The sequence below is a fragment of the Malus domestica genome, chromosome 13 (genome assembly GCF_042453785.1).
Source record: "Malus domestica chromosome 13, GDT2T_hap1".
Classification (NCBI taxonomy): Eukaryota; Viridiplantae; Streptophyta; class Magnoliopsida; order Rosales; family Rosaceae; genus Malus; species Malus domestica.
The window spans coordinates 34,102,971-34,128,697 of record NC_091673.1 but is presented as its reverse complement, the minus strand read 5'-3'; the positions used below and the strand labels follow the sequence as shown (position 1 = coordinate 34,128,697).

The 25,727-nt window shown below is 38.6% G+C and overlaps 2 protein-coding genes across 2 annotated transcripts; both read right to left on the bottom strand.

Annotated features, from left to right (window-relative positions):
- Positions 1-13,960: 13,960 nt before the first annotated feature.
- LOC139190948 (uncharacterized) lies at positions 13,961-16,370 on the bottom strand. The gene is made up of 2 exons (XM_070811441.1): positions 15,899-16,370; positions 13,961-14,037 (listed from the first exon to the last, which is right to left on the bottom strand). The coding sequence occupies exons 1-2, from the start codon at positions 16,368-16,370 to the stop codon at positions 13,961-13,963; spliced, it is 549 nt and encodes a 182-aa protein (XP_070667542.1).
- An 8,011-nt stretch (positions 16,371-24,381) lies between these two features.
- On the bottom strand, positions 24,382-25,390 carry LOC114823100 (flavonoid 3-O-glucosyltransferase-like; the record flags this gene model as incomplete). The annotated part of the gene is made up of 1 exon (XM_029098451.2): positions 24,382-25,390. A coding segment is annotated over one exon (867 nt), but the record flags the coding sequence as incomplete, so codon positions are not given.
- Positions 25,391-25,727: the final 337 nt, after the last annotated feature.

Here is a 25,727-nt window from a genome sequence, read left to right as displayed (position 1 = left end):
CAAGGCCTTCTTCAAGTATCTCATTTTTTCCTCATCTACACTTACAGTTGCTTAGGTCCAAGATCCATGTCTCCGATAGTAGCACCGTTTTGCAAGGGCTTATAAAGGATTTCCTCATATCACAGAACAACCTCTCCATCAACAAAAGTCAACTGTTCGAATCCTATCTAATCCCTGATGGGCTGCCTTTCCTTTTCCTTGTCGATTGCAATTGATTCTTTGTGTTTGCTCATTGTAGTTCTTTATTTTAGTTTACCTACAACTGTATATAATGGTTGTATCTTCTTCTTGTGTAAATTTATGAAAATATACTTATCCTTAATTGAAATAGAGCTTAATATTATCATCATTCACAAAAAGTATCACAATTCAAACAATATAAATATACATGTTCAATATATATGACTGAAGAAAATCAATTAATAGGGACTCAATCTTAATTACTGTCAAGCTCAAACCGGTCAGTGAAGCAAAGGAAGTAGCCATGGAAGCACCTGCAAGTGCTAGCTCTTCGAGACGACCAACTTACATGACTGATATAGGTTGCATACCACCTAACAAGAAATTTGATGCCAAATGCCAAATGCCAACAACAATTGCTTCTTCACTTCCTTGAAAATCTCGGCTTTGATCGCTCATCCTTTTCATGATTGTAATATTGCCTGTTCTTGTTGAACTGGAATAAAGGGTGACTCAAGTCCAACTGTTAGTTCTTCAACATCCATATCTTCTTGTTTAAAATGACCCAAAAAAAAGAAGGAATTCATCAGTATATAACTGTTCCATCACGAGCTTTGCAAGTGTACCATGCCCAATGGACTAAATGCGGGGTTCTATACTCCTTCAAAGTGGGATCCATCACATAGTTACTTCTTATATCGAGCCAAACTACAACAACAATAACTCACCATTGGATGTTGCTCGACCTCTACTAGTGGTGTATGTCCTGACTACATGTATACGAGTTTGTAGTTTCAATGCTCGATCCACTGCTGCTTCATCATGGTAGACATTCACATTTATTGTCTTGGCTAATAACACTGAGTGTGTGTGGTCCGTTGATATTGATCAGTCCATAGTAAAACATGTAGCCTTATGTTAGCCTCAACCTCGACTCATCATGTAGGCTTATATGCAAACCACACGACCGTTCACATGCAAATGACCTTCACTATTGCGTGCATGAATATCTGTAGGGATTCTGTATTCATGTATTAATCTTGGTAACATATATAGTATTCCTCTTTCCCTAAAGTCCTATGGCGTACTTGGTTCATATGGTCTTCATATCGTTTTGTGTGTGCTGGTAGCATTTGTAGTTGTTTGGGTTAATATTTAACATTGGGCTTTGTCATGACAAAGCCCAAGGATGCCAAAGTGAATGGGAATTTGCTAGAAGCCCAGTCGAGGGACCTGAAGCAAATTGAAGCCATCTCAATAACAAACTAGGCCATATGCCTATAATTGAATTGATGGTTGACAGAGACGAATTCACCACCAACCAAAAAGCACTTTCTAAGGCATAAAGGTGTAAATAAGAGATAACTCACTACCCCTGGAAGTCCTCGGCTAAGAACAAAGCCAAGACAGTTGGGCCAAGTCGCCTATAAAAGGGGAAAGAGACACCGGAGACAATGACACTCAACCAACCAATCAAAAGACATACAAACTCTGCACTCAAGCCAGTTTGTACCCAGAAAAGCTGAAACTTGTCTAGATTCAATCCTTTTAACTATAGTTCCCTAAGAAAAGTTATCTTTCGTCTAGTGTAAAAGCTTTGCTACATTTCCTTAGTGTTATAGTATCGATTCCCTCGTGTAGAACCTAGTTATCTACCATCCTTTTCTAGTAAACAAACGTCTATAAAGTCAAAGAGAAATGGCTGAAAGAGGTTCAACCTTGCTCGACAAGGTGAAATCTTGGCCGAGTCTCTTTGTCTGTACTTGTATTTAGTAAATTTGTAGCTTAATATACTTTTCAACATGTATTCAAGTCATTATTAACTGTTTTCTACCTAAGAAGTCCCATTTACGTTCGAATCTAGTTAAGTTAATGAACCTGTTCTCATAAAAGTAAATTGTGATCGAAGAAATGGTTTAAAGGGACCTGAACCCCCTTCACTTTGGACATATAAGATTATGAACTAAAAGTCCCTGTTTATAAGGCAAGAAAAGTCCCATCTACGACAATCCTTTGATAAACAAAAAGTTAAAGTAACTTGAGGCGCAAGGAATTGACTTAATTCACACCCATTCGACAATCTGTTATGTAAGGATAATAGTGGCACGCCTAAAGCTTTGTTAGTTTTGATTATGAGCCTCAAGGCCTACATCAAAGGCTCCACAAAGGCACCTTTCAAGCTAACTATAAACTCTTCTTGCAGTACATCAAGCAAGAAGAACTTGACCAATGACTAACACCAAGTGCCACCTCCTTGAAGAGCTGTGCGAGGGAAATCTTGCCCTAATAGTAGTAGTTGTGAGATCTATCGTATTCATGTTTAAGCCCCTTACAACACTTATCGTTTGAAAACAAAATGTATATGAGTACTGAATTGCTATACAAAACCCATTGAGTTCAATTGATACTATATCACGAAGAGAGGCTTGCTGTACGACTTGAAATTGGGCAGCCTATCCTATTTTTTGATTTCATTTGAGATTTTGTCATCGCCATCATTTTCTCAACTCATTGTTTTACATCTTAATATTTAGCAACGCAGAAAGGCATACAATCTGTGCTTAGTAAGAATGTAACTTGTAAATTTGATGCCCAATTTACAATTGTTTCGTGCAAATAAGGGAGTTTCAAAATTACCCCAAGTAATTATAGGACATTGTATTCTGTTTAAAAGTTTGAAATTACAAAACTAACTGGGAAAACATTCCACACAAATCCGGTACAACGTCATCTGAGATTCATCACCTTTAGTTTTTTTTATGTGGCTTGCAATGTCTTCTTTAAGAAGAGAGAATTCTTTACAAAATTATGGATTAGAACCTTCACTTTTTAAAAAAAAAAAAATTCCAAATATTTTCGCCTTCCCATATTATTCCTTTCCCTTAAAGGACACAATCTGAAGGGATGGCGACTTCTGCTTCTGTACCAGCTTTACTATGACCACTATTCTAAAAATCCCCGTCTAGCGCCTTCTAGACACTAGGCGGCTGCCCACCACCCCGATTAATGCTTAGACGTTTGAAAATTAAGAAAATGCGCCTAAACCAGCCGAGGCTCTCGCCTAGACTACATAGGCACCCGCCTAGCTTGCCCAAATCTGCCTAGGCACCTACCTAGGTTGCGACTCACTTAAACAGAAATTAAATAACTTTCAATTTGCATTTAATTTTTTTTTTAAATTGTTAGAGACTTGTTGAATACTTAAATGAGCACACACTATATGCTTGTTCCCCATGTTTTCATTATGTTCCAATACTTCATAATATATATATCATTTTATTTTGTAGTTTATGATGAAATTATATATATTAAGTATAAACAAACACTTATTTACACGGAATATAATTGATTTACTTAAATCTGCCTAGTCCGCCTAGGCGCCCGCCTAGACCCCACCTAGCCACCTAGGCGCTAGACCCTAACCTGCCACCCAACTAGTGTCTAACGTCTTAGAACCTTGACTATGACATATCAGCCGAGGTCATTGTGTTGTACACTCTGTCAGAAGCATTCTTCACCTACAAAAGGAATGAAAAATGGATCATGAGATGAATGTAAAATCAGACTGACTAAACAAAACATAACATGACAAAGTAGCCTACTTCTTTCTCCCAATTTGTGCATATGATTATGATCGAAAGACATAGTGCCTCCATGAATAGAGCCACGATAATTCCCGTCCAAAGGCCCTGTGAAGAACCTAAACGTTAATTTGAAAATAATACTTGTGTTATATGTCCATAAAAGATTGAGAAAGTATACCCATAAGATAGTAAGCTCCCAGATTAACATATGCCCTAACCTTTTGCTGCCCACTTCCTCTTATGACCCTTGAAATTGTAAATTAGTGTCACTTCTCTTCCGTAAATATCGGCTACAAAATCTTGGAAAATTGGCTAAAATGACCAGAAATCAAATCATATTTTTGAATAAATCAAATCATATTTTTGAATTGATCAAAATGAAATATTGACCACATATTGATTGATCATACATCGACAACATAGAGATAAGATATCAACAACCCATTCAGAGAAGAAAGAATGCTTTTCAATGATATATTTATTTCATCTCAAAACAAGGTATATATACAACCTTATACAGATATGGGAAAGAATAAGGGAAAGAATAATAACACCCTAAACTAGGAAACCAATTATAGTAGGAATCCCACAATTATAGGAATCCTAATACAAGTCAACACTCCCCCTCAAGTTGGTGCATAGATGTTGCACATGCCCAACTTGTGTAGAAACTTGGAGAACTTGTCACTAGAAACTGCCTTCGTGAGAATATATGCTACTTGGTCGTCCGTTCCTATGGGAGGAACTTCAATTACTTTATTATCTAGCTTCTCTTTAATAAAGAATCGGTCAACCTCTACATGCTTGGTCTTATCATGTTGCACAGGATTATGAGCAATATCACGAGCAGCTTTATTGTCACAAAATAACTTCATTGGCAGACCTTGTTTGACTCCCACATCTTGTAACAGAAACTTACGCCACAAGAGTTCACAAATACCGAGTGCTATGCCTCTAAATTCGACTTCTGCACTTGACCTTGATACAACATTCTGCTTCTTGCTTCTCCACGTTACTAGATTTCCCCCAACGAAGGTGAAATACCCAGATGTCTAGCGCCTATCATCCGTTGATCCTGCCCAATCAGCATCCGTATAGCACTCAATTCTGAAATGCCCATTTTTTCGAAATAGAATTCCTTTACCAGGGCTTCCTTTTAAGTAACTTAATAGTCTCATAACTGCACTCATATGTTGTTCTCCTGGATTGTGCATATATTGACTAATCACACTTAAGGCATGAGCAAGATCCGGCCTAGTGTGAGCCAAGTACATTAATCTTCCTACTAACCTTTGATACCTCCTTTTATCAACCAGTACTTGGTTCTGATCTATACCCACCTTCATTCCTTCGGCCAACGAAGTAGACACCGGCTTACACGCTGTCATATCGGTTTCTTCCAACATGTCAAGAACATACTTCCTTTGTGATAGAAATATCCCAGACTTGCATCTTGACACTTCAATCCCAAGAAAATATTTCAAAGAACCAAGATCTTTCATTTCAAATTCTGTGGACAAATAACTTTTCAAGGCTGCTTGCTCAACAGGATCGTTACCAGTAACTACTATATCATCCACAAACACGATTAGAGCTGTAACCTTTCTGTTCTGATGTTTCAGAAATAACGTGTGATCCCAATTACTTTGCCTATACCCAAATGCCCTCATGGACTTGGTAAATCTACCAAACCAGGCTCTAGGAAACTGCTTTAATCCATACAATGATTTCTTGAGCCTACATACCTTTTGTTTCCATATGTCCGAATCATTGCACCTTGGTGGAAGGTCCATGTAAATCTCCTCAGTTAGATCTCCATGGAGGAATGCATTTTTTACGTCGAACTGTTGCAAAGGCCAATTCAGATTTGCTGCCAAGGACAGTAGAACACGAACTGTATTGATCTTTGCCACTGGTGCGAACATATCAGTGTAGTCGATGCCATATTTCTGTGTATACCTCTTTGCCACCAACTGTGCTTTAAAGCGATCTACCGTTCCATCGGCTTTGTATTTTACTGTATAAACCCATTTGAATCCCACAATTTTCTTTCTGGTTGGCAAGTCAGTTATTTCCGAGGTAGCATTCTTCTTTAATGATCTCAATTCCTCGTTCATTGCATCATTCCAACGGGAATCTGCTAAAGCCTCCTGCACACTGTTAGGAATAGATACAGTAGATAATTGATATATAAATGACTTATTTGATTCTAACAGGTGACATGTAGACACATAATTGTTTAATGGGTATCTCACTCTTGAATCAGAATTTGGCTCACTCATGGAATACTTGTGTTTACACTTAGGATCTGCCTCATAAGTGGATTTGGGAATACCTCAATTAATACGCTCTGGAAGACGACGAAGTGAAAGTGCATCCGGTATAGAAGACGATTGGTTATAAGAAGTAATATCTCGTGACACATGCTGTAATTGCTGCTCGGTTTCATTGCAATTAGGCAGCTGCATCTCGTTTTCCAACTCAATACCTGTGAGACCCTGGGCTGCTTCTTTTCCTGACTTGTTGGCTACTCTTCAGTAGTCTGCTCAATGGGATGACGGCCAAAATACACGGGCTGCTGCCCTTCTCCAGGAATTGCGAGCCGTGCCTTTCTCTAGGTGCCGTGGGCCGATCACCACAACACATGAGCTGCTGCCCTTCTCCAGAAGCCGTGTACTCCAGGCTTAACACGTCATTATTATCTTGAGTCAGAACTTCTTCATTATTTCCATACTCCCCCTGAAGTGAGGACGTGGAGGATCCAAAAAACATTTCATTCTCGTGAAAAATCACATCCTTAGTAATAAACATTATTTTACTCGAAGGATGATAACAACGAAATCCTTTCTGGGTAGTAGCATACCCAAAAAAAAAACAACGAATGGCTCGAGGTTCAAGTTTAGTCTTCCGTTGAGGTGGATGGAGGTGAACAAACGCAACACATCCTATGACCCGTAGGGGAAGATTGGGAGTCAGTGGGCTGCTAGTCTGAGATGTGAGAGCCTAAAATGGCGTATGGAAGTTCATAGTACGAGATGGAAGACGATTAATACGATAGGTTGTGGATGTAAGTGCCTCTTCCCAATAATGGAGTGGCAGATATGCCACAAGGAGGGAAGCACGAACCATTTCTAACAAGTGTCAATTTTTCCGTTCTGCAACCCCATTCTGTTGAGGAGTATACGGGCACGTGGTCTGATGAACAATACCATGCAACTCTAAGAAGGAACAAAGTTCCATATTAACATATTCTCCCCCATTGTCACTTTGAAGGACCTGGATATTCCGGTTGTATTGTACAACAATCATTTTATGGAACCGTTGAAAGGCTGAACTAACTTCACTTTTCGACTTTAACAAAATAACCCAAGTCATTCTGGTACAATCATCGATAAAAGTAACAAACCAATGAGCACCACCAAGAGTAGCTACTTTTGACGGTCCCCATACATCAGAATGCACAATCATAAAAGGAACGGTACTTTTATTTAAACTGGGAGGAAAAGAGGTTTGATGGCTCTTAGCCATTTCACAAACATCACACTTAAACTGAGAAACATCATTCTTGACAAATAAACTAGGAAATAACTTATGCAGATAACCAAAGGAAGCATGCCCAAGGCGTCGGTGCCACATCCAGACGTCTGACACTTTATTAGTAACCCCTTGAGAATCATAAACGGAAAGAGCTAGAGTCAACAAGCTAGAACTACTGGTGGTCAACTCCTAGTAATAAAGTTTCCCTCTTCTAATACCATAACCAATTGTCTTCCGCATCCGGATGTCCTTAAAACATAAAAATAAGGCCAAAAAATAACCAAACAATGTAAGGCAAGGGTTATTTGAGCAACGGACAACAAATTATAATTTATAGAGGGAACCACAAGAACAGTGTCAAGTTTCATGGTATCGGAAAGGGAAACAATGCCTTCCCCAATAACAGGGACGGCATTACCATTAGCAACATTGACTTCGGTTTGTGTGGATGCTTTTAGTGATGGAACCTATCTAGAATCACAAGTCATATGTTCAGTAGCCCCGGAATCAATTATCCATGTATTATTCATAACAGAAGTATAAGTACTTAGTGCCTTACCATCACTTCTTGCCGTAGCTATCATGGCAGATGCCTTGTCCGCTATCTGATCTGAATCATTCTTGGTTTCTGCAATAGAGGCTCGAGATTTGTTGCACCGAGGACAGCACCGATCAAAAAGCCTTCAATAACCACAATGGACAGTGCAACACGTACTGCTAGAATTGCGAGTCGTGGTTGACTATCACCCAATTGATTTGAAACCCTTGTGCTGTTATGTATAAGTAGATAACAGAAAAGATTTTTTAAGACAAATATCCAACAATAGAGGCATAAACACTTCGACGCGAATTTAGGGTTTTAAACTCATCTTGCTGCACCACTGAATGCCATTGGAATCATGTACACCATTGAACATGTGTTAAGGATGAAAATTTAATCAATCCATTAGTAATTTCGCTGTTTCTGCTTCATCTTTGTCAGCTGCATATAAGAGTTTATATTGCTCCTTGCTCAGTGGAGCATAAATATTGCAAACCTGATTGAGAGGACTGAGGTTTCTAGCTTTGGATTAGGAAGGAAACCAGATAAGAGGACCATCAATTCGAATGACCAAATCTCCAAGTTGTTTATAGACATAAAACCAGCAACCAATTACACTAGGTGCTAACATTTCATAATTGCAAATTTTCTGCTGACCGAATATCATTACAGAAGAAGGAATAGATAGTTTTATAGATAGTTTCACTACAGAATGCGTCGACAAATGATTACCTGATCATTACAGCAGAATGAGATGATTACCTGATCATTACAGCAGAAGGAAATGATTACCTGATCATTACAGCAGAAGGAATAGATAGTTTTATAAAATCGGGAATTCCACGGAAGGCCTCCATTGAGAATCCAGTCCATGTGTGCTTACAAGAGGGAGAGACTCTAACATAAACAACTAACAACAATGCATTGATCCAATAAGAGATGGAGTTTGGCAACGCCGCACCAATATATCCAAGGCTAGTCTTGTATACCAGAAACCAAGAGAGAAACAAGTGCAATAGCGTTGCTGTGCCTGTGCTAGCAATTATGGGAACCACATTGTTTTAAGTACGCAAAAATCTAGAATGACATTGTTGGATTGCATATGCAAGAAGACACGGAATCAGGAAACGAGCCTAATTTCTAGCAGCAGCTGCTATTTCAGGATCTTGACCCAAGAATTTAAGAATATGACCAGCATTGAACCATACAGTTGCCAAAGGAATGCAGACCAGGCCAAGAACAAGCATTGCTCTCTGTAAGTGTATACCAAGCATGTGATACTGTTTTGCACCATAGGACTGGCCGCAGAATGTGTCTAATGCACTCCCCATTCCTATCTGTTCAACAAATTAAGATTGAAATGAGAATAGTATCATAATATACATATTGAAATTATTTGGAGGGATAATCTGATAGCCTATACTAGACCTGTCATTTTAAACCTGACTTGACCCACCCCTTCAAATTAGTATTTGAACCTTCATGTTTAAAATATGTGTAACTTGTAGTGGAACGCAAAAATAAACAAAAAAAAAGAAGTTGTTAACGGGGGAAACAGATGACTCGTTAGCTTAACATGTTGGGTTTGGATGCTATTAGCTTAACGGTTGGTTTTGGGTGACCCATTAACCTAACGGGTCGAGTGAAACGGATCCAAACCCAATAAACCTGTCCCATTTACAGGTCTAGCCTGTACGGCACACTTTGCTTTGTATTTCAATAATCCGAACCGTCTACTTTCAAGGTTCTCTCTTGATTTGTCTGTTTTGTAAGTGCGAATTTCCAGAATAAAAAGCAAAAAGTTATCCCACTACAATTGTCTATTATATACCACATGATGACTCGTGATTTAATTACTAGTAAAATCAATAAGAATATAAAAAAAGGTCGTACCCAGTGCAAAAGGCTCCCGCTTTACGCAGGGTCTGGGAGAGGTGAATGTCGGCTAGCCTTACCCCCATTTATGGAAAGGCTGCTCCCAAGTCTCGAACCCGAGACCTACCGCTCATGGGTATAAATTAAATTAAATAATCTGAAATAAGTAGAGAAGCCATCTGACTATCAAGCTCAAACCAGTGACTGAAGCAAATGAAGTGGCCTCTCCAAGGTGACCTACATACATGACTGAAATCACCTGCATACCAAATAGCAAGAAATTTGAGGACACAAGTGGCCCTGCCAACAAAAGCTGCTTCTTTATTTCCTGGATAACCTCATCTTTGCTCAGCAGTCCTGGTTTTCTTTGTACTTCAAGTTCTTGAGGAAGAACTGGAATCAAGGGTGACTCTAGACCGCTGTTTGTACTTCAGGATCCATTTGGGTATTTTGTTTTGTTTCTTTTCTTCAAGGAGCAAGCATTTAAGACCACCATCTTTGTAAATAAATAAGGATAGTTCTATCTGCACATTTATTTTTATACACTCTTTAAATTTTTATTGAATGAATTGAGAAAAATTAATGATAAAAATAAACAAAAATGTGTGAGAACGCAGCTAAGACCTAGTCCAACCCTTAAACTAATATTCAAATTTTTTGTTCTAAACCTACCTGCTCCAACCATTGAGCCAAATATGAGTTTTAACCCAAAATTTATTTTTGGGACAAATTTAGCCCATAATTCTCCTAGATTATTGGGCTAGACCATGTATTTTTTTTTATATTTTATTTATAAATTTAATGAATCCTATGACTAATATCTAATATAATCAAATCTAAACGGTTAAAAAAATATATAACGGTCTAAATTTAAATCCAACAACTAAAATAATTAAAAAAATATTCTATCTTGTGTTTCATATTATATCATAGTGATCCATGAGTTTCATAGTGTCAGTTTAGTGATTTTTCAATATTTATCATAATCTAAATATTTTTAAGTTAAAATATTCATAAAATTAAATTAGAATGATGTACATAATAGTTGAAGCAGAAAAACTGTTTATGAGTTAAAACCTAAATTTTCTAATTTAAGTACTCTTATTTTAGTAAACATATAAAAATGAAATATCACAATGGTTCAATTTCTATTTCCTTTTATCAGACCCTTTATGCAAAGAGTTCTCTGTTTTTTTTTTTATAAATATATGAGGATTAGGTGTGAGGCCCACTCCATATCGGACTTTAATGATCCGAACCGTCTATTTTGTAAGTATCAATTCATAGCTCATTCTTGCAAAAATTCAATTCAATCTGAAATCATTTACCTATTTAATTATCAAGATCAAATTTCATTGTTTCTTATATAATAAAATATTCGTTAATTACTTTGAATCCAAATAGATGTCTTAAATATTTTTTATTTGGCTAATATTTTGCAAGAATGATCTATAAAGTGCAACTTAAAAAATAAACATTGAATCGTTAAAATTTAATGTAATGTAAACTCTACTATTAATTTCCATTTTTATGAAAAAAATGAGAACCCTTTCTCTTAGAACCTTCTTTCCTCTCATTCCTATAATCAAATGTCCTAGGATATTTCCAATTGATGTTCAGTCAAAGTTGGAGCCTCTAGCTGAGTATACAATTGCAAGTGCAGTCCAGAGTGAGTGATACTAACATCTAGTTTTCGTCCAGCGTTTGCCATCTTTTGTCCAGCCACATGCCCTATATCTAAAATGCTGAAAAGTCAAATGAAATCGAAGAGTTGATAAGCTTTTTAGATGAAAATAAGAATTTATCTTGCCTAGTGCTGCGGGTTGAAAACTTATCCAGTAAATTTAAAAATTAAAGAATACATTCATCCTCATATACATAAACATTAACAAATACATGATCAATCAGTTTGTCAAACAAGTCTCCTTCATATTGCACAAATAAAGCACAAAATATGCCAACAACAATAACAACAAAGCCTTTTTTGACTAGGTGGGATCGGCTATATGAATCCTAGAACGCTATTGCGCTCGGTTATGTGTCACGTCTTCCGTTAGATCCAAGTACTCGCGCTCGGTTATGTGTCATGTCTTCCATTAGATCCAAGTACTCTAAGTTTTTTCTTAGAGTCTCTTCTAAAGTCCTTCCAGGTCTTCCTCTGCCCCTCAGCCCTGAACCTTTGTCCCATGATCGCATCTTCTAACCGGAGTAGGCCTTCGTTTCACATGTCTAAACCACCGTAACCAATTTTCTCTCACTTTTCCTTCAATTTTGGCTACTCCTACTTAACTTTGAGTATCCTCATTTCTAATTTTATCCTTTCTCGTGTGCCCACATATCCAACGAAGCATAATGTGAAACCCCATCCCACATGGATTGAACTTTATTCCAACGCGAAACTGATCCATGATGTTTATGATCCATATGGATTAAAGATTATGAGTTGATTACTCAAATGAACTTAACCAGTATTTAGACACTAAGAGTGATCATTTATCTTCGTGAGGGTAAAAATAAATTGATATTTGGTCCAGAAGTACCACATCTTAGTGAATTATATACCTTATTGTATTCACCACAATACACTAACTGAAATAGAGCTTATTTATTGATACCTATGATATATTACAAACATATGCATACACATAAGTTAAAACAAACAAACAGGAGGGAGCCTTCACAAAGGTTACTCATATGAAATCTCAGTACTAGGGAGAACCCCAGAAGGGGGAGACATTGAAGATGGTTCATGCGACATCTCAGTACTTAGCGGAACTCCAGGAAGAAAAGGCGTAAGAGGTTGATTATTTGGTGCATCAGTACTTGGTAAAACTCCAGATGACGAAGGCAATTCGTGTCTTTAGAATAAAGCCACAAACTTTTAATTGTCACTTTGAATCCGACTTCCGGATTCCTACAACTGGTCAAGCTTTCTTTTCATGTTCGTTGAGTAATTATTTGCAAGCATGTGCAACTCTCTATTTTCGAACTTGAGCCCTCTGATCTCTTGTCTAAGACTTGCCACCTCAGCCATCAATCATTTGACTTGGCGAGTTAGAGCATGATTGATGTCTCTATAAAAAGAAAAGGCCACATGGCCACTTGTTCAAAGATCGAAGAGGCACCGCTCTCTGAACTCAAAAGCCAAATTTTCTGGAATAAAGTTTATTGTCACTTTTCAGACGAAATCTCAGCTTTTTGGATATCACAGACAACTTTGTCAAAGATTTCTGGCAAAGTTGAAACACGTGAATTTTACTATACCAATTATACCGTTGCTAACAAGCGTAAAGGAACAGAAAAGAAAAGGAAACGTTGCTACTTGTTTAAAGATCAAAACGACATCGCTCTTCAAATTTCAAAAGCTGGATTTTATGGAATATAGTTCATTGTCACCTTTCAGACGAAATCTCAACTTTTTAGATATCATGGGTAACTTTGTCGAAGATTTATGACAAAGTTGAAACGCGTGAATTTTAGTGTTCCAATTACACCGTTGCTAACAAGCATAAAGGAACAGCAAAGAAGAGGCAACGTGGCCACTTGTTTGAAGATCGAAGCAACATTGCTCTTCGAATTTCAAAAGCCAGATTTTATGGAATATAGTTCATTGTCACTTTTTAGACAAAATCTCAGCTTTTTGGTTATCACAGGCAACTTTGTCAAAGATTTCTGACAAAGTTGAAACGCGTGAACTTTAGTGTTCCAATTACACTGTTGCTAACAAGCATAAAGGAACAGCAAAGAAGAGGCAACGTGGGCCCTTGTTTGAAAATTGAAGCGACACCGCTCTTCAAATTTCAAAAGCCGGATTTTATAGAATATAGTTCGTTGTCACCTTTCAGACACAATCTCAGCTTTTTGGATTTCACAGGCAACTTTGTCAAAGATTTCTGACAAAGTTGAAACGCGTGAATTTCACTGTTCTAATTACATTATTGTTGTTGACAAGAGTAAAAGAATAGCACCACAACTTGCTATTGGGCAATCCCTATATAAGTCGATCTCTATCCTCCATGGCAAGAAAGACCTGCAAAAATGCCTAACTCTTTCTCTTCTCTCCGAGAATACATCTTCAACAAAGCATCTTGAAATGCTCAAGTTTCCTTTTTTCCAAGAATACCTCTTCAACCAAGTCACTCAAAATGCTCAAGTCATTTCCTCCGCAAGAAAATAGTTTTGATCCAGAAGTTTTACATCAACATCAAAATCTTCTACCATTTTCTTTATGAGCAAAAGTATCTTATATCATCAGGTTCAAAAGTAAAAGTATCTCATACCATGCCTTTTCCATGTCCTTTTCTTTGTCCTTGTTCATACCTGCAAGACAAAGAGAAAGAAAGCAATCAGTCAGAACCTGGAATCAAACTTCTGATCTGAAACTATTTGCCTAGAACCCTATTTCCCTGATTACTTGCCTTGCATTGCACTCCTGTACTCATCTTCAACTATTGTAGGTCACAAATTTCCTCAGCAAATATAACAATTGATATGATGTTGGCTCTTTACACTGAAGCTACCAAACAAGAATGAGTCATCATCTTGAGGGAAAACAACAGGGGGAGTTACCTAACAGGGTGAACATCCAAAACAGATCAAGATTTTAACGATTCAATCGAAGATTTGTAATTTTAATGATTTAATCGAAGATTTGTAACCCTTAAAGGGAGAATGTTGTAATATAATATAGAAAATCCTCCAAAGATTGTCTCTTGGGACCCTATCATATGCGTTTTCCGAATCTATAAAGACCATGTGCAAATCCTTTTTCATATCTCTATATCTTTCCATCAATCTTCGTAAGAGATAGATTGCCTCAATGGTTGAACAACTAAGTGTACAGCAACAACAACAAAGCCTTTTCCCACTAAATTAGGTCGGCTATATGAATTCTAGAACGCCATTGCGCTCGGTTTTGTGTCACATCTTCTGTTAGGTCCAAGTACTTTAAGTCTTTTCTTAGAGTCTCTTCCAAGGTCTTCCTAGGTCTTCCTCTACCCCTTCAGCCCTAAAGCTCTATCACATAATCACACCTTTTAATCGTTGCATCAATAGGCCTTCGTTTCACATGTACAAACCACCATAACTGATTTTCTCTCACCTTTCCTTCAATTTCGGCTACTCTTACTTTACCTCGGATATCCTCATTCCTAATCTTATCCTTTCTCGTGTGCCCACACATCCAACAAAGCATTCTTATCTTTGCTACACCCATTTTATGTATGTGTTGATGCTTCACTGCCCAACATTCCATGCCATAAAGCATTGATGTCCTTATTGTCGTCCTATAAAATTTTCCTTTGAGCTTCAGTGGCATACAATGGTCACACAACACGCCGGATGCACTCTTCCACTTCATCCATCCAACTTGTATTCTATGGTTAAGGTATCTATCCAACTCTCCGTTCTTTTGCAAGATAGATCTTAGGTAGCGAAGGTTGTCGTTCTTTGGTACTTCCTGATCTCCAATCCTTACCCTTGACTCATATGAGCCTCCATTTGCATTCAACTTGCAATCCATATACTCTATTTTTGGTCGACTTAGGTGAAGACCTTCAGATTCCAACACTTCTCTCCAAAGGTTAAGCTTCGCATTTACTCATGCCTGAGTTTCATGTATCAACACTATATCATCTGCAAAAAGCGTACACCAATAAATATCATCTTGAATATGTCTCGTTAACTCATCCATCACCAATGCAAAAAGATAAGGACTTAAAGATGAGCCTTGATGTAACCCTATAGTTATGGGGAAGCTTTCGGTTTGTCCTTCATGAGGTCTTACGGTAGTCATTGCTCCATCATACATATCTTTTATAGCTTGGATATTTGCTACTCGTACTCCTTTCTTCTCTAAAATCCTCCAAAGAATGTCTCTTGGGACCTTATCATATGCTTTTTCCAAATCTATAAAAACCATGTGCAAATCCTTTTTCATATCTCTATATCTTTCCAACAATCTTTGTAAGAGATAGAATGCCTCCATAGTTCAGCACCCTGGCATGAACCCGAATTGGTTGTTCGATTGTGTGACTCATCAATTTAATACACCTATAGTTCATGCAATTTTGTACGTCCCCCTTATTCTTATAGATAGGCACCAAAGTGCTCTTTCACCACTCATTTGGCATCTTTTTTATTTTCAAAATCTTATTGAAGAGGTATGTGAGCCATGATATACCCGTCTCTCCCAAGACCTTCCACACTTCGATTGGTATATCATCTGGGCCCACTGTTTTTCTATGCTTCATCTTGTTCAATGCTACAACCACTTCTTCCTTCCTAATTCGGCGGTAAAAGAAGTAGTTTCTACACTTTTCTGAGTTACTCAACTCCCGTAAAGAAGTACTTCTTTTATGTCCTTCATTGAAAATATTATGGAAATAACCTCTCCATCTGTCTTTAACCGCATTCTCTGTAACAAGAACCTTTCCATTCTCATCCTTGATGCACCTCACTTGGTTTAGCTCCCTTGTCTTTTTTTCCCTTGCTCTAGCTAGTTTATAGATATCCAACTCTATTTCTTTGGTATCTAATCGCTTATACATATCGTCAAAAGCTACTAGCTTAGCTTCTCTCACAACTTTCTTTGCCTCCTTCTTCGCTATTCTATACCTTTCACCGTTTTCAACATTTCTTCTTAGCCTTAACATTTGTTTGTACCTCCTCCTTCCACCACCAAGATTCCTTTTGGTGTGGAGCAAAGCCCTTGGACTTTCCTAATACCCCTTTTGCTACTTTTTGGATACAACTAGCCATGGAATCCCACATTTGGCTAGCTTCCCCCTCTCTATCCCAAATGAATTGGGTGATTACTTTCTCTTTAAAAATTGGTTTATTTTTCTCCTTTTAGATTCCACCATCTAGTCCTTGGGCATTTAAAGGTCTTATTCTTGTTTCTCTCTCTTTTGATATGTACATCCATCACCAACAAGCGATGTTGATTAGCCAAGCTCTATCCAGGTGTAACTTTACAATTCTTATAAGTTATACGATCCCTCTTCCTCATTAGAAAAAAAATCTATTTGTGTTTTTGACGACCCGCTCTTGTAGGTGATCACATGTTCTTCTCTCATCCTAAAGAAGGTGTTGGCTAAGAAGATATCGTATGCCATTGCAAAATCCAAGATGGCTTCCCCATCCTTGTTTCTCTCCCCAAAACCATTGCCTGAATACCAAAGTTTAAAGCCTGATTTTTTGAGATCCTTTGCCTTAAGATCAACCCACTTAGTTTCTTGTAGGCACATAATATTTATCCTTCTCCTCACCATAACTTCCACTGCTTGCATAGATTTTCCGATTAAGGTTCTAATATTCCACGCTGCTAAACACATTCTACTCTCTTGAACTCTACCTTCTTGTCCTAGCTTCTTCACCACCCTTCCCCGTCTAATAAAGTCAAAGTACTTCTTTTGCATGTCTTGTGTAAAGTTGATAGGAGCAGATGCTTCCAAACAACTTTGAGTGAAGTCATTCAAAAAGAAGTTTTTTGGCCCCCTTGCTAATTTAACACTACATCCGGGCGTTAATGGAAATACAACGACCCTTGCTCACTTATCACTGTGCTCGGGCCACACAACGCACCACTTATGGGTGACAACCTAGCTTTAGCACAATTTCATTTAGGATTCATTATCATAAGGATTTAACATAAAATAGAAGTGGCGGCTGTTGACTACTTGACGTACTCCCCTCTCCTTTATCCGGGCTTGGGACCGGCAATGTAAGATAAACTTACACAAGTGGAGTTAAAGCACATAAGATGCCAATTCAATTTTTTTTTAAATAAATAATACAATCATCCTCATATATAGACATTTATATCAAGCACATAATAAGCCAATTCAACAACAAAGGCTTAAATCACGATATATAAATCAATTCAACAACCTGGTTTAAGCACATAAGACCTTTCCACCTCCTAGGAGGAAAATTTCCCACTGCTGCCTCCCGTATGAGTCTAGGCCGTGTCTCAGTCCTAGTGTGGTTGATCATCCTCTCGGACCAGCTACTGATCATCATCTTGGTAAGCTATTGCCTTACCAACTAGCTAATTAGACGACTTTAACCTGATTTAAGCCTTTCATTTTAATACATAGAAATTTAACCCTATTTCTTGGCATTGGTGTGCTCATGTTGCTGAACTGCTTTTCTCAATAGTTAAACTAATAATGGACAAAATTTCTAAAAGGTCCAAAGGTTATGCATAGAATACACCACGGAGAAAGCTGCTAGTGCAAAGAGATGAATGGCAAGGCAAGTTTCAACATCGTGGAGTAAATTTTTTTTAACTTTTGGGTTAATAAGATGAGATTACCTTTGAGGCACACCGGGATTCTCATGGGCATGGAATGAACAATAATGGCTTAATCAAGAAAGAGTCAAAGGCGATGAACATGGAATTTATTCAAATTCCACTCATCAATCCCTTATTGATTTTATTCAAAAGGTAACTCCCAAAACTTCCTATTTAAAGTAGGAATAATTGACATGTTAATTGCAAGATATTGTTTCACATAATATCTTGCATCCTCCCATCACCACAATAAAGGGCTGACCATTCCCTTCTCCCTAAGGGTCAACCACCCTCCTATAAATACCACACTTATCCCAGTAAAATGCCAAGTCATTTGTTACCATAAACTTTTAAATATATATTTCTTTAGAATTATAACTTTGGTTCAACCCGTGCACGTACTCTAGTGGCTTAGCCCGCACCCACAGCCCAAACAGGTCCAACACTGGTTCAACCATCCAAGCTTCAGATTTCGGGACCGGGGATATTTTCACCCTGTTTTTCTACATATTTGATCCATCCTTGTTCTAATCTCGCACTCGAAGTCCATTACACTTCCACCACTCATAAAGAAACCTACCATTCAAGCTCTTCCATCCCGCTTGTTGAACAACACTTGTTTCGACAAGTCATAGAGTTGATAACCACGCTTGCCTAACAGACGATCTTGGTGAATCAGCTTTCATAGCGTACCAAGATGCAGCATGCCCAAAACGAGGTGTCCCAAAGCAGGACAAGGGCAGACATGAACCTTTCCAGTAGCGTCATGGGTAGTTGCCCCTCTACCAGCCATGAACCTAACGTTCTAGCTGTGTACACTTCCGCTTAGGTCCCCGAGATAGCGTCAACTCTCATCGCAGCGCACGAAGGAGCGTGTACTCCCTGTTAGGCCCATGGACAAGCATACATTCACAGTTAGGGCCACACTCTGATAATCAACATGGACAACCTTCCAGACGAAGTGTTCATTTGCAGTAGGCCTACAAAGAGCATCCTCCACTACACAGTAGAGTAGGCAACATGATGGATAGTAAGAAACAATTACTCGATCTAGCTTAAGTTCAACCAGTAGCCTACGAGTAACCAGCTCACCTACCAGGAATGTACCACATCTACTAGAACTGTGACATAGAAGAGTAGAGCATGGGGAATAGCAGCCTAGACTAACAGATCACGATCGGGGGCAGCCGAAAGCTTTGTTACCCCAACAAAGGTAAATTTAGGAACAAGTAGAGAGGCTTCTAACTAAACAATTGAGTGATTTCCAGCGCAATGAAGTTATTGACGAGGCACTCTGACTAAACATGAACAACATAAATAGGTCACCTTTTTTCGTATGAGATTGAGCAAACAGAGCCTTCATAAAAATTCAACACGCCACATTTCACCTTTTTCAAGGAAGATAGAGACCTGTCAAGGCACCTAAAGCACTACCACAACGGAATGACCTTTACCGGAATAATGACACCCTCTTGTGCAAGATATTCGCCATTACTTTGCAAGGCCAAAAGCAAGATTGGTTCCACACTCTGCCGCCACAATCCATCTGGAGTTTCGATGAGTTTTTTTTGTTTTTGTTTTCACGAAAGAATATTCATCTTATCGCTCGATCAAAAAGAAGTTTGACTGCTTGATAGCTATGTGAAAGATTCAAAGTAGAGAATGCAAAGATAGTCGGATGCAACAACTTGATAGCTAGTGCAGCTTTCCTAGCAAACCACCCGCTTTTGGAGAATTGATTATGGGAGAATATCTAACTCTGGCAAACTCATTCGCTCTGGCAGAGAAACATGCACTTTAGGACAAGGCTCGGCGAGCAGACAAGGCATGAGTAGCCTAAAAAAGAAATGAGGATGGAAAACAGTATGAGTAGGCTGAAGGCCAAGAGTAGGGATCGGTCCCCGACTAAAGGAGGCTTAACACCCAAGAATATTTAGTATGTGGTGATGTAAGCCACATAGCTCAAAGGATTGGAGAAAGTCAAAGCTAACAACCAAGTGGTCAGTGAAACTGTCTGCTTTTGTAAGTAAGACATGTGGCTGCCAACCCTATGGCTAACAGCTTTGCAAAGGTTCTGCACCAAAACCCGCAACTATATCGGATGCGCCAACCTGTCTGTTTATAGAAAAGAAACGCGTATGTCGCTAGTCTAAGAGTCAAAAGTTAAGTGCAAACAAAAGAAGCGAAGATAAAGAAAAGTGAAGGAAACAAGTTTTTTAAATTTTCTAGCAAAATTGATAAACAAAGAACAAATGCCAATGGAGTTCAAGCAAAAGAAAGAAAAAACTCCTGAAGGCTACCTAGAAGACTACTCTTTAGCAGCTTGGACATCCCATCACTACTTGATTGCCACACCTTTAGTAGCTGCCATACTCTCAACAAGGGCATTATTCTGTGCTTCACCCTCGGCTGCCCCACCTGGGCATCGACTTCTCGAACTACTGCACTAATGGAAGACTTGAAAGTAAAGGCAAGAAAGTCTTCTAGAGAAATAGAAAAGGTCTCGAAGTATTTCCCAACAAACTCAAAGTCAGACGGCCTACTGAAGAGATGATCTACATAGCCCAACTTGTAGAAATCAAGCGAAGCCTTAAACCCAACCTTTTCACCCTTCAACTACTCGTTCTCCTTGAGCAGACCAACACAGACGCATTACAACTCACCCACTTCCCTCTTTAGACTTTCATTGATCTTCAACACACCTTAGAGTTCCAACAATTGGGGCTCAAGCTTATTAGCGATCTTTTGGAAGTGGATTACTTGATTATAAGCATTAATCAACTCTTCATCATCAACTCTTCATCCTTTGCGTAGGCAGCAGAATGAAGCCCCGAAACGACACACTCTAGATCTTGAATCTGAGGTATGTAATGACCAATCTCCTTCTCTGCACTTTTACATTTAAATTGGATCGCATCAAGCCTAGCCTTCAAGTCATCAATCTCTTGATGAGTGGTCTCAAGCTACAAAGAAGTGGGGGCAGAGATATCTGATCCCTTCAAAGGAAAACTCAGACTCTAACTTTTTATCTTCTCAACAGAAGAAGAAGCCTAAGCTGCTATAGCTTTTGCCACCTCGTTGGCAGCCTTGGTATCCTCTTGGTCAATGTGCATAGACTCTATTGCTAGAATCGTTGTTTTCTACATCATAGCAAGCAGAGTAGTCCTTCTATATTGGGTTGTATGCTTTGCAAAAGGAACTTGGGCAAAGAACCCCATTAATGTCATCAACAAATTTGGCACACGCGTCCCTGTTTTCAAGCTTGGTGGATTTCTCACCATTGCCCACGTGAGCAGACTCATCTTTCTCAGTATGCGAATCAACCTCAGCAACAAGAGGAATAAGCTAGACGCCACTTTAGCAGCAGAGTCCACCTTACTACTCTTCATAATAGTAAGCTTCTCTTTAGGTGAACCAGACTTAGCTCCCAACAAACGTCTTAATATAGACTTTAGCATTGGTGGCACAACAGAACCTCTACGCTAAGCAATCCTATCAGCAATTGTACTAGCCATCTTTAACATGGCAGGCGTCATAGGCTCGGATCTAGCAGCCTCATATTTTTTTCCCCTTGGAAAAAGTTAATCGCAAGCTTTTTGACATCAGGCAGATCTTCATAGGCAACAAAGGAAGTCCTAGGTTTTTTCTCAACCAGCATTTCTTGTAGGTGGAAATGGTCTATTTTTAGCACCTTCATTCGCAATGTGCTCCATTGATAGTGATTGGCCAAACCAATGCCTCTACCTTGATTTGCTTTATCTCCTTTCTTGGGGTAGCCCACCTTTCTCGTGGCAAAGAGGACTAAGCAGCCAACGCCATTCACAACACTCAACAAGGATTCCTAAAGCAATGTGCACTTTTTTCATGTCTGGAGAAGTCTTCAAAGTTGAGCCAAATTCCAATTCTGCATAGATAGAGGAGGACAATCAGTAAATCAGATAGTAGCTCAACAATAGCACAAAACAGCTTAAAGACTAAGCAGTTTACTTACCAGTGATGAAAATCATCGGAATACGTAGCTATTGGGAAGAATCAAACTCCCACTCTCCACTTATCTTCAAAGTCTCTTTGTCCATTCATGATCACCCTTGCTCGAATGGTCAAAGAGCCTATGGTAAGATCGTAGCTACCCAACTCTATCAAGAAGTACCATAATCCATTGATAGTTAGATCCAAGTCAAAGCATTGGCTCAGATTGATGAATCCCACAATCACGCAAACCGCATTTGAAGAATACTGAGCGGGGACGGCATACTTCATGGAGCACAACACTTCTTGGAAGAAACATGGCATGGGAAAAGTGAATCCTAACATGAAGTAGTAAAGGTGAAACTTGATAGCTCTTCGAGCACCACTAATTGACTCACAGATGCTCATTTCCCTAACATGTTTCACGCAGACCCCAGACGGAATGGCATGCTTGTATGCTTCGAGGAAGTCTCTGAATGAGTCATCAGAATTAATTTTGACGTGAGCAGCCTTGAAGTAGCCCACTTTACTCAAAGACTCGCCTTGACTATACAACGGTGGAACACCATCATCACTCTTGTGACCTGAAGAAGACATGCTCGAATAAATCCTACAAAGACGCAAGAAAGAATTGTTAGATGGTTTCACAAAAAAAATAAAATAAAATTGCATAGAGCAGCACGCCAGGCCGAAGCCCAGCTGGTACCCCACAGACCTAGCCATCACCGACTAGCCATAGGCTCTAGACCGTAAAAGCCCAGCAGCCATGCTAGGCCCCATAGCCAGGTCCATTTATTTCTCCTTTAGCCAACCATCTCAGCCTAAAAAAAGTCTTTGCCACTCTCTCTCAACCCAAAAGGCCTTACGATCCAGTCTAAAATGAGGGGGTTGACGCCCCCGTGCCTTTCTCTCATCTCTCGCACGAGCTAGCCCGGTGGCTCGCAAGCCCAACCAATGAAGGAGGTTCGAGCCTCCCTTCATCTCTCCCACATAAGCCCAACTCAGCGACCTAAGTCGGGCACCCAAACGCTTTAACCAGCAACCTTTGCACCGAGCTGACAGCAGCAGCCCATAACTTCTCTTTATGAAAGAACCAAACAAATTGAAGTTGATTGTCATTTCTTTTGAGAAAACCTTCAAGCCAATATAATCTAAATGATGTTTGTTAGAAGCGGCGAGCTGGCTGACATCTTAACCAAGGCCCATCTAAAACTCGACTTCAAAGCCTTCTCTTTATGCTGAATCCTTCAACCTTCTTACATCAACTTGAGGGAGTATTGAAATAATTATATTCTGTGATAGTTACATTGATTTCTAAGGTGGCTAGGTGGTGTTAGTTGTGTTGGGTTCTTAAGGGACTTTTTGTGGAACATATACGTATTGTTATAGGCATTTATTCTTTTTGGTTATGGATTTCATAATATGTTCACTCTCAAATTATGATCAATAAGATTAATCCACTCTACCGTGCACGTAGGCTGATTTAGCGAACCATGTAAACTTGTTTCCCTATTAATTTTTTGTTTTCACATATTAAGAAAGGTAGCATTGTTGATTGAGAGTTAAGTTAAATATTAAGTTTTTATTTTTAAATACATATTAAAAAAGATTGATGTTGCTAAATGGAGTATTAAGTTAAATGACACATGTCAAAAAATTAGAAAGAGATGTAGAAGGAACACACAAATTAGGCGACAACAAATCTCTAGCCATCCAGGTACTCATGCATACATCGTGTGCCTGGTGGCAATCCAAACAGCTTAACCAACTAATCACTCATGCCATTTAGAAAACTTAACAAAACAACTAATTCTCAGTTAACCCTTAACAGTGATTACAGGGGTGTATTCAATTGGAATTTGGAGGGATTTTAATTCTTTTAATGACTCTAAGGGTATTCAATCTGGATTTTAAGTGATTCTCTGAAATTCAAGGTGTATTCAATTAGAATTTTAAGATAGTTTATTAAAATTCTTAGAAATCCGGGTATATTCAATTAAAATTTAAAAAAAAATTTATAATATTCCAGGTGTATTTAATTAGAAATTGATTTTAAAGAATTTGAGATAGTTGAGGAATTAGAGGAAATTTGAGAGATTTCGTAGTGTATTTAAAGCATCCACAAATCTCACATCTCATCATAAAATTTCGAGAGAATTGAATCAAAATTTTATATGAAATTTCTAATAATCAATTAAACTCCAAAAAAATTTCATAAATTTATAAATCCATTAAATTTTCTGAAATTCTCAAATACACCCCACAAGCTAATCACCATTATCACAATGTAGCTCATATCAATATAGAGAAAGAAAACCACTGGGTCTCTCCCCAAAATCCGTAGCTATTGAAAATGGCTTGAAAACTTTGAGTTTTAATGATAAGGACAAAATAAAGGGTAAAGTGAATAGTACCAGGATTGACTTTTTAGTGTAAAAATGTGATTTTTCGTTAAAGTGAACAGTACCGGGCGCTTTTCGTTAAAGTTCCCTTGAATCAAATATTACAGTTGCTCCCCAAGCTTTTTAACAAACTTTTACATTATTTTGTGACAATCTCCACCAAGGTACTGAATGCTTGTGGAGAGCTACCATTACTTGCAACAGCTTGTTGAGCAAGATTTTTTAGGACCTTGATTTTCTCTCTCATTTCATTCCCTTCTTTATGCTTCAAAGTCAGCTCCAAGGCCTTTATCACTCCATTTTTTGTAATGACCCCTCCTTCAATCCCCACACCAATTTCCCACACAGCCTCTATAGTGTTCATGTTAAGCTTTTGATCCCCAAAAAATGGCCTGCAAATCATCGGCACACCGCCAACAATGCTCTCCAAGATTGAATTCCACCCGCAATGCGTTAAGAAAACTCCAGTTGAGGCATGCCCCAAGACTTGCACTTGTGGTGCCCAGGGAACTATTTTTCCATTCAAGCCACTTTTGTTAAACCCCTTGGGCAATACATCCTCTATGTTGCCCCTAAATGACCAAATAAATGGAAACCCAGTTTCAATTAACACCTGAGCAAATGCTGCCAGCTCATGAGGTGGTGGTGCAACCACACTTCCAAAGCTAATATATGCAACAGATGTAGGCTTGTGCTTGTCCAGCCACTCTAAGCAGCCACTGTCATCTTTGATCAACGGCGGCGTCGGGGACGATGTTATTAAACTAAAGGGTCCAACGTTGAGGAACTTCTGGAATCTTGATTTGAGTAAATTCACAACTTCAGGTTCCAGTTCTTCAAAGGAGTTTATGGCAACTGCAGTTGCTTTTGGAAGTGTTTGTCCCATTTTGTATAATAGGCTTCCAACGGTTGATTCTGAGTTTCCTAAGATTCCTTCAGGTAGGTCAGGTATTTTAACTTTTGAAAATCCAGGAAGGAAGTCGAGGCTTTTTTCTTCATCTCCTGAAATAGATTAAATATTATGATAATTTATCGAATATTCAACAATCTTCTGGGAATAAGAAACAACATAGGCAACCATTGAACTTATGGGGCATAGAATTAGCTACAAATTGAGAAGAATTAAAATGAATAGTGAACTACATGGATACAATAACCATCACGAGATAGCCTAGTAACTGGGGACGAATTTCAGGCCCGTATTTTACACGGCACGTCTTTTGTTCGATTTTCGATGTTGGTGAATCCCAGAGTAATGGTCATGGGGAAGCTGAAATACTTCTGTAATTTAAATAATAAACTGTCATGATAAAGCTACTAGCTGGTCATTTTTTTCAATAAAG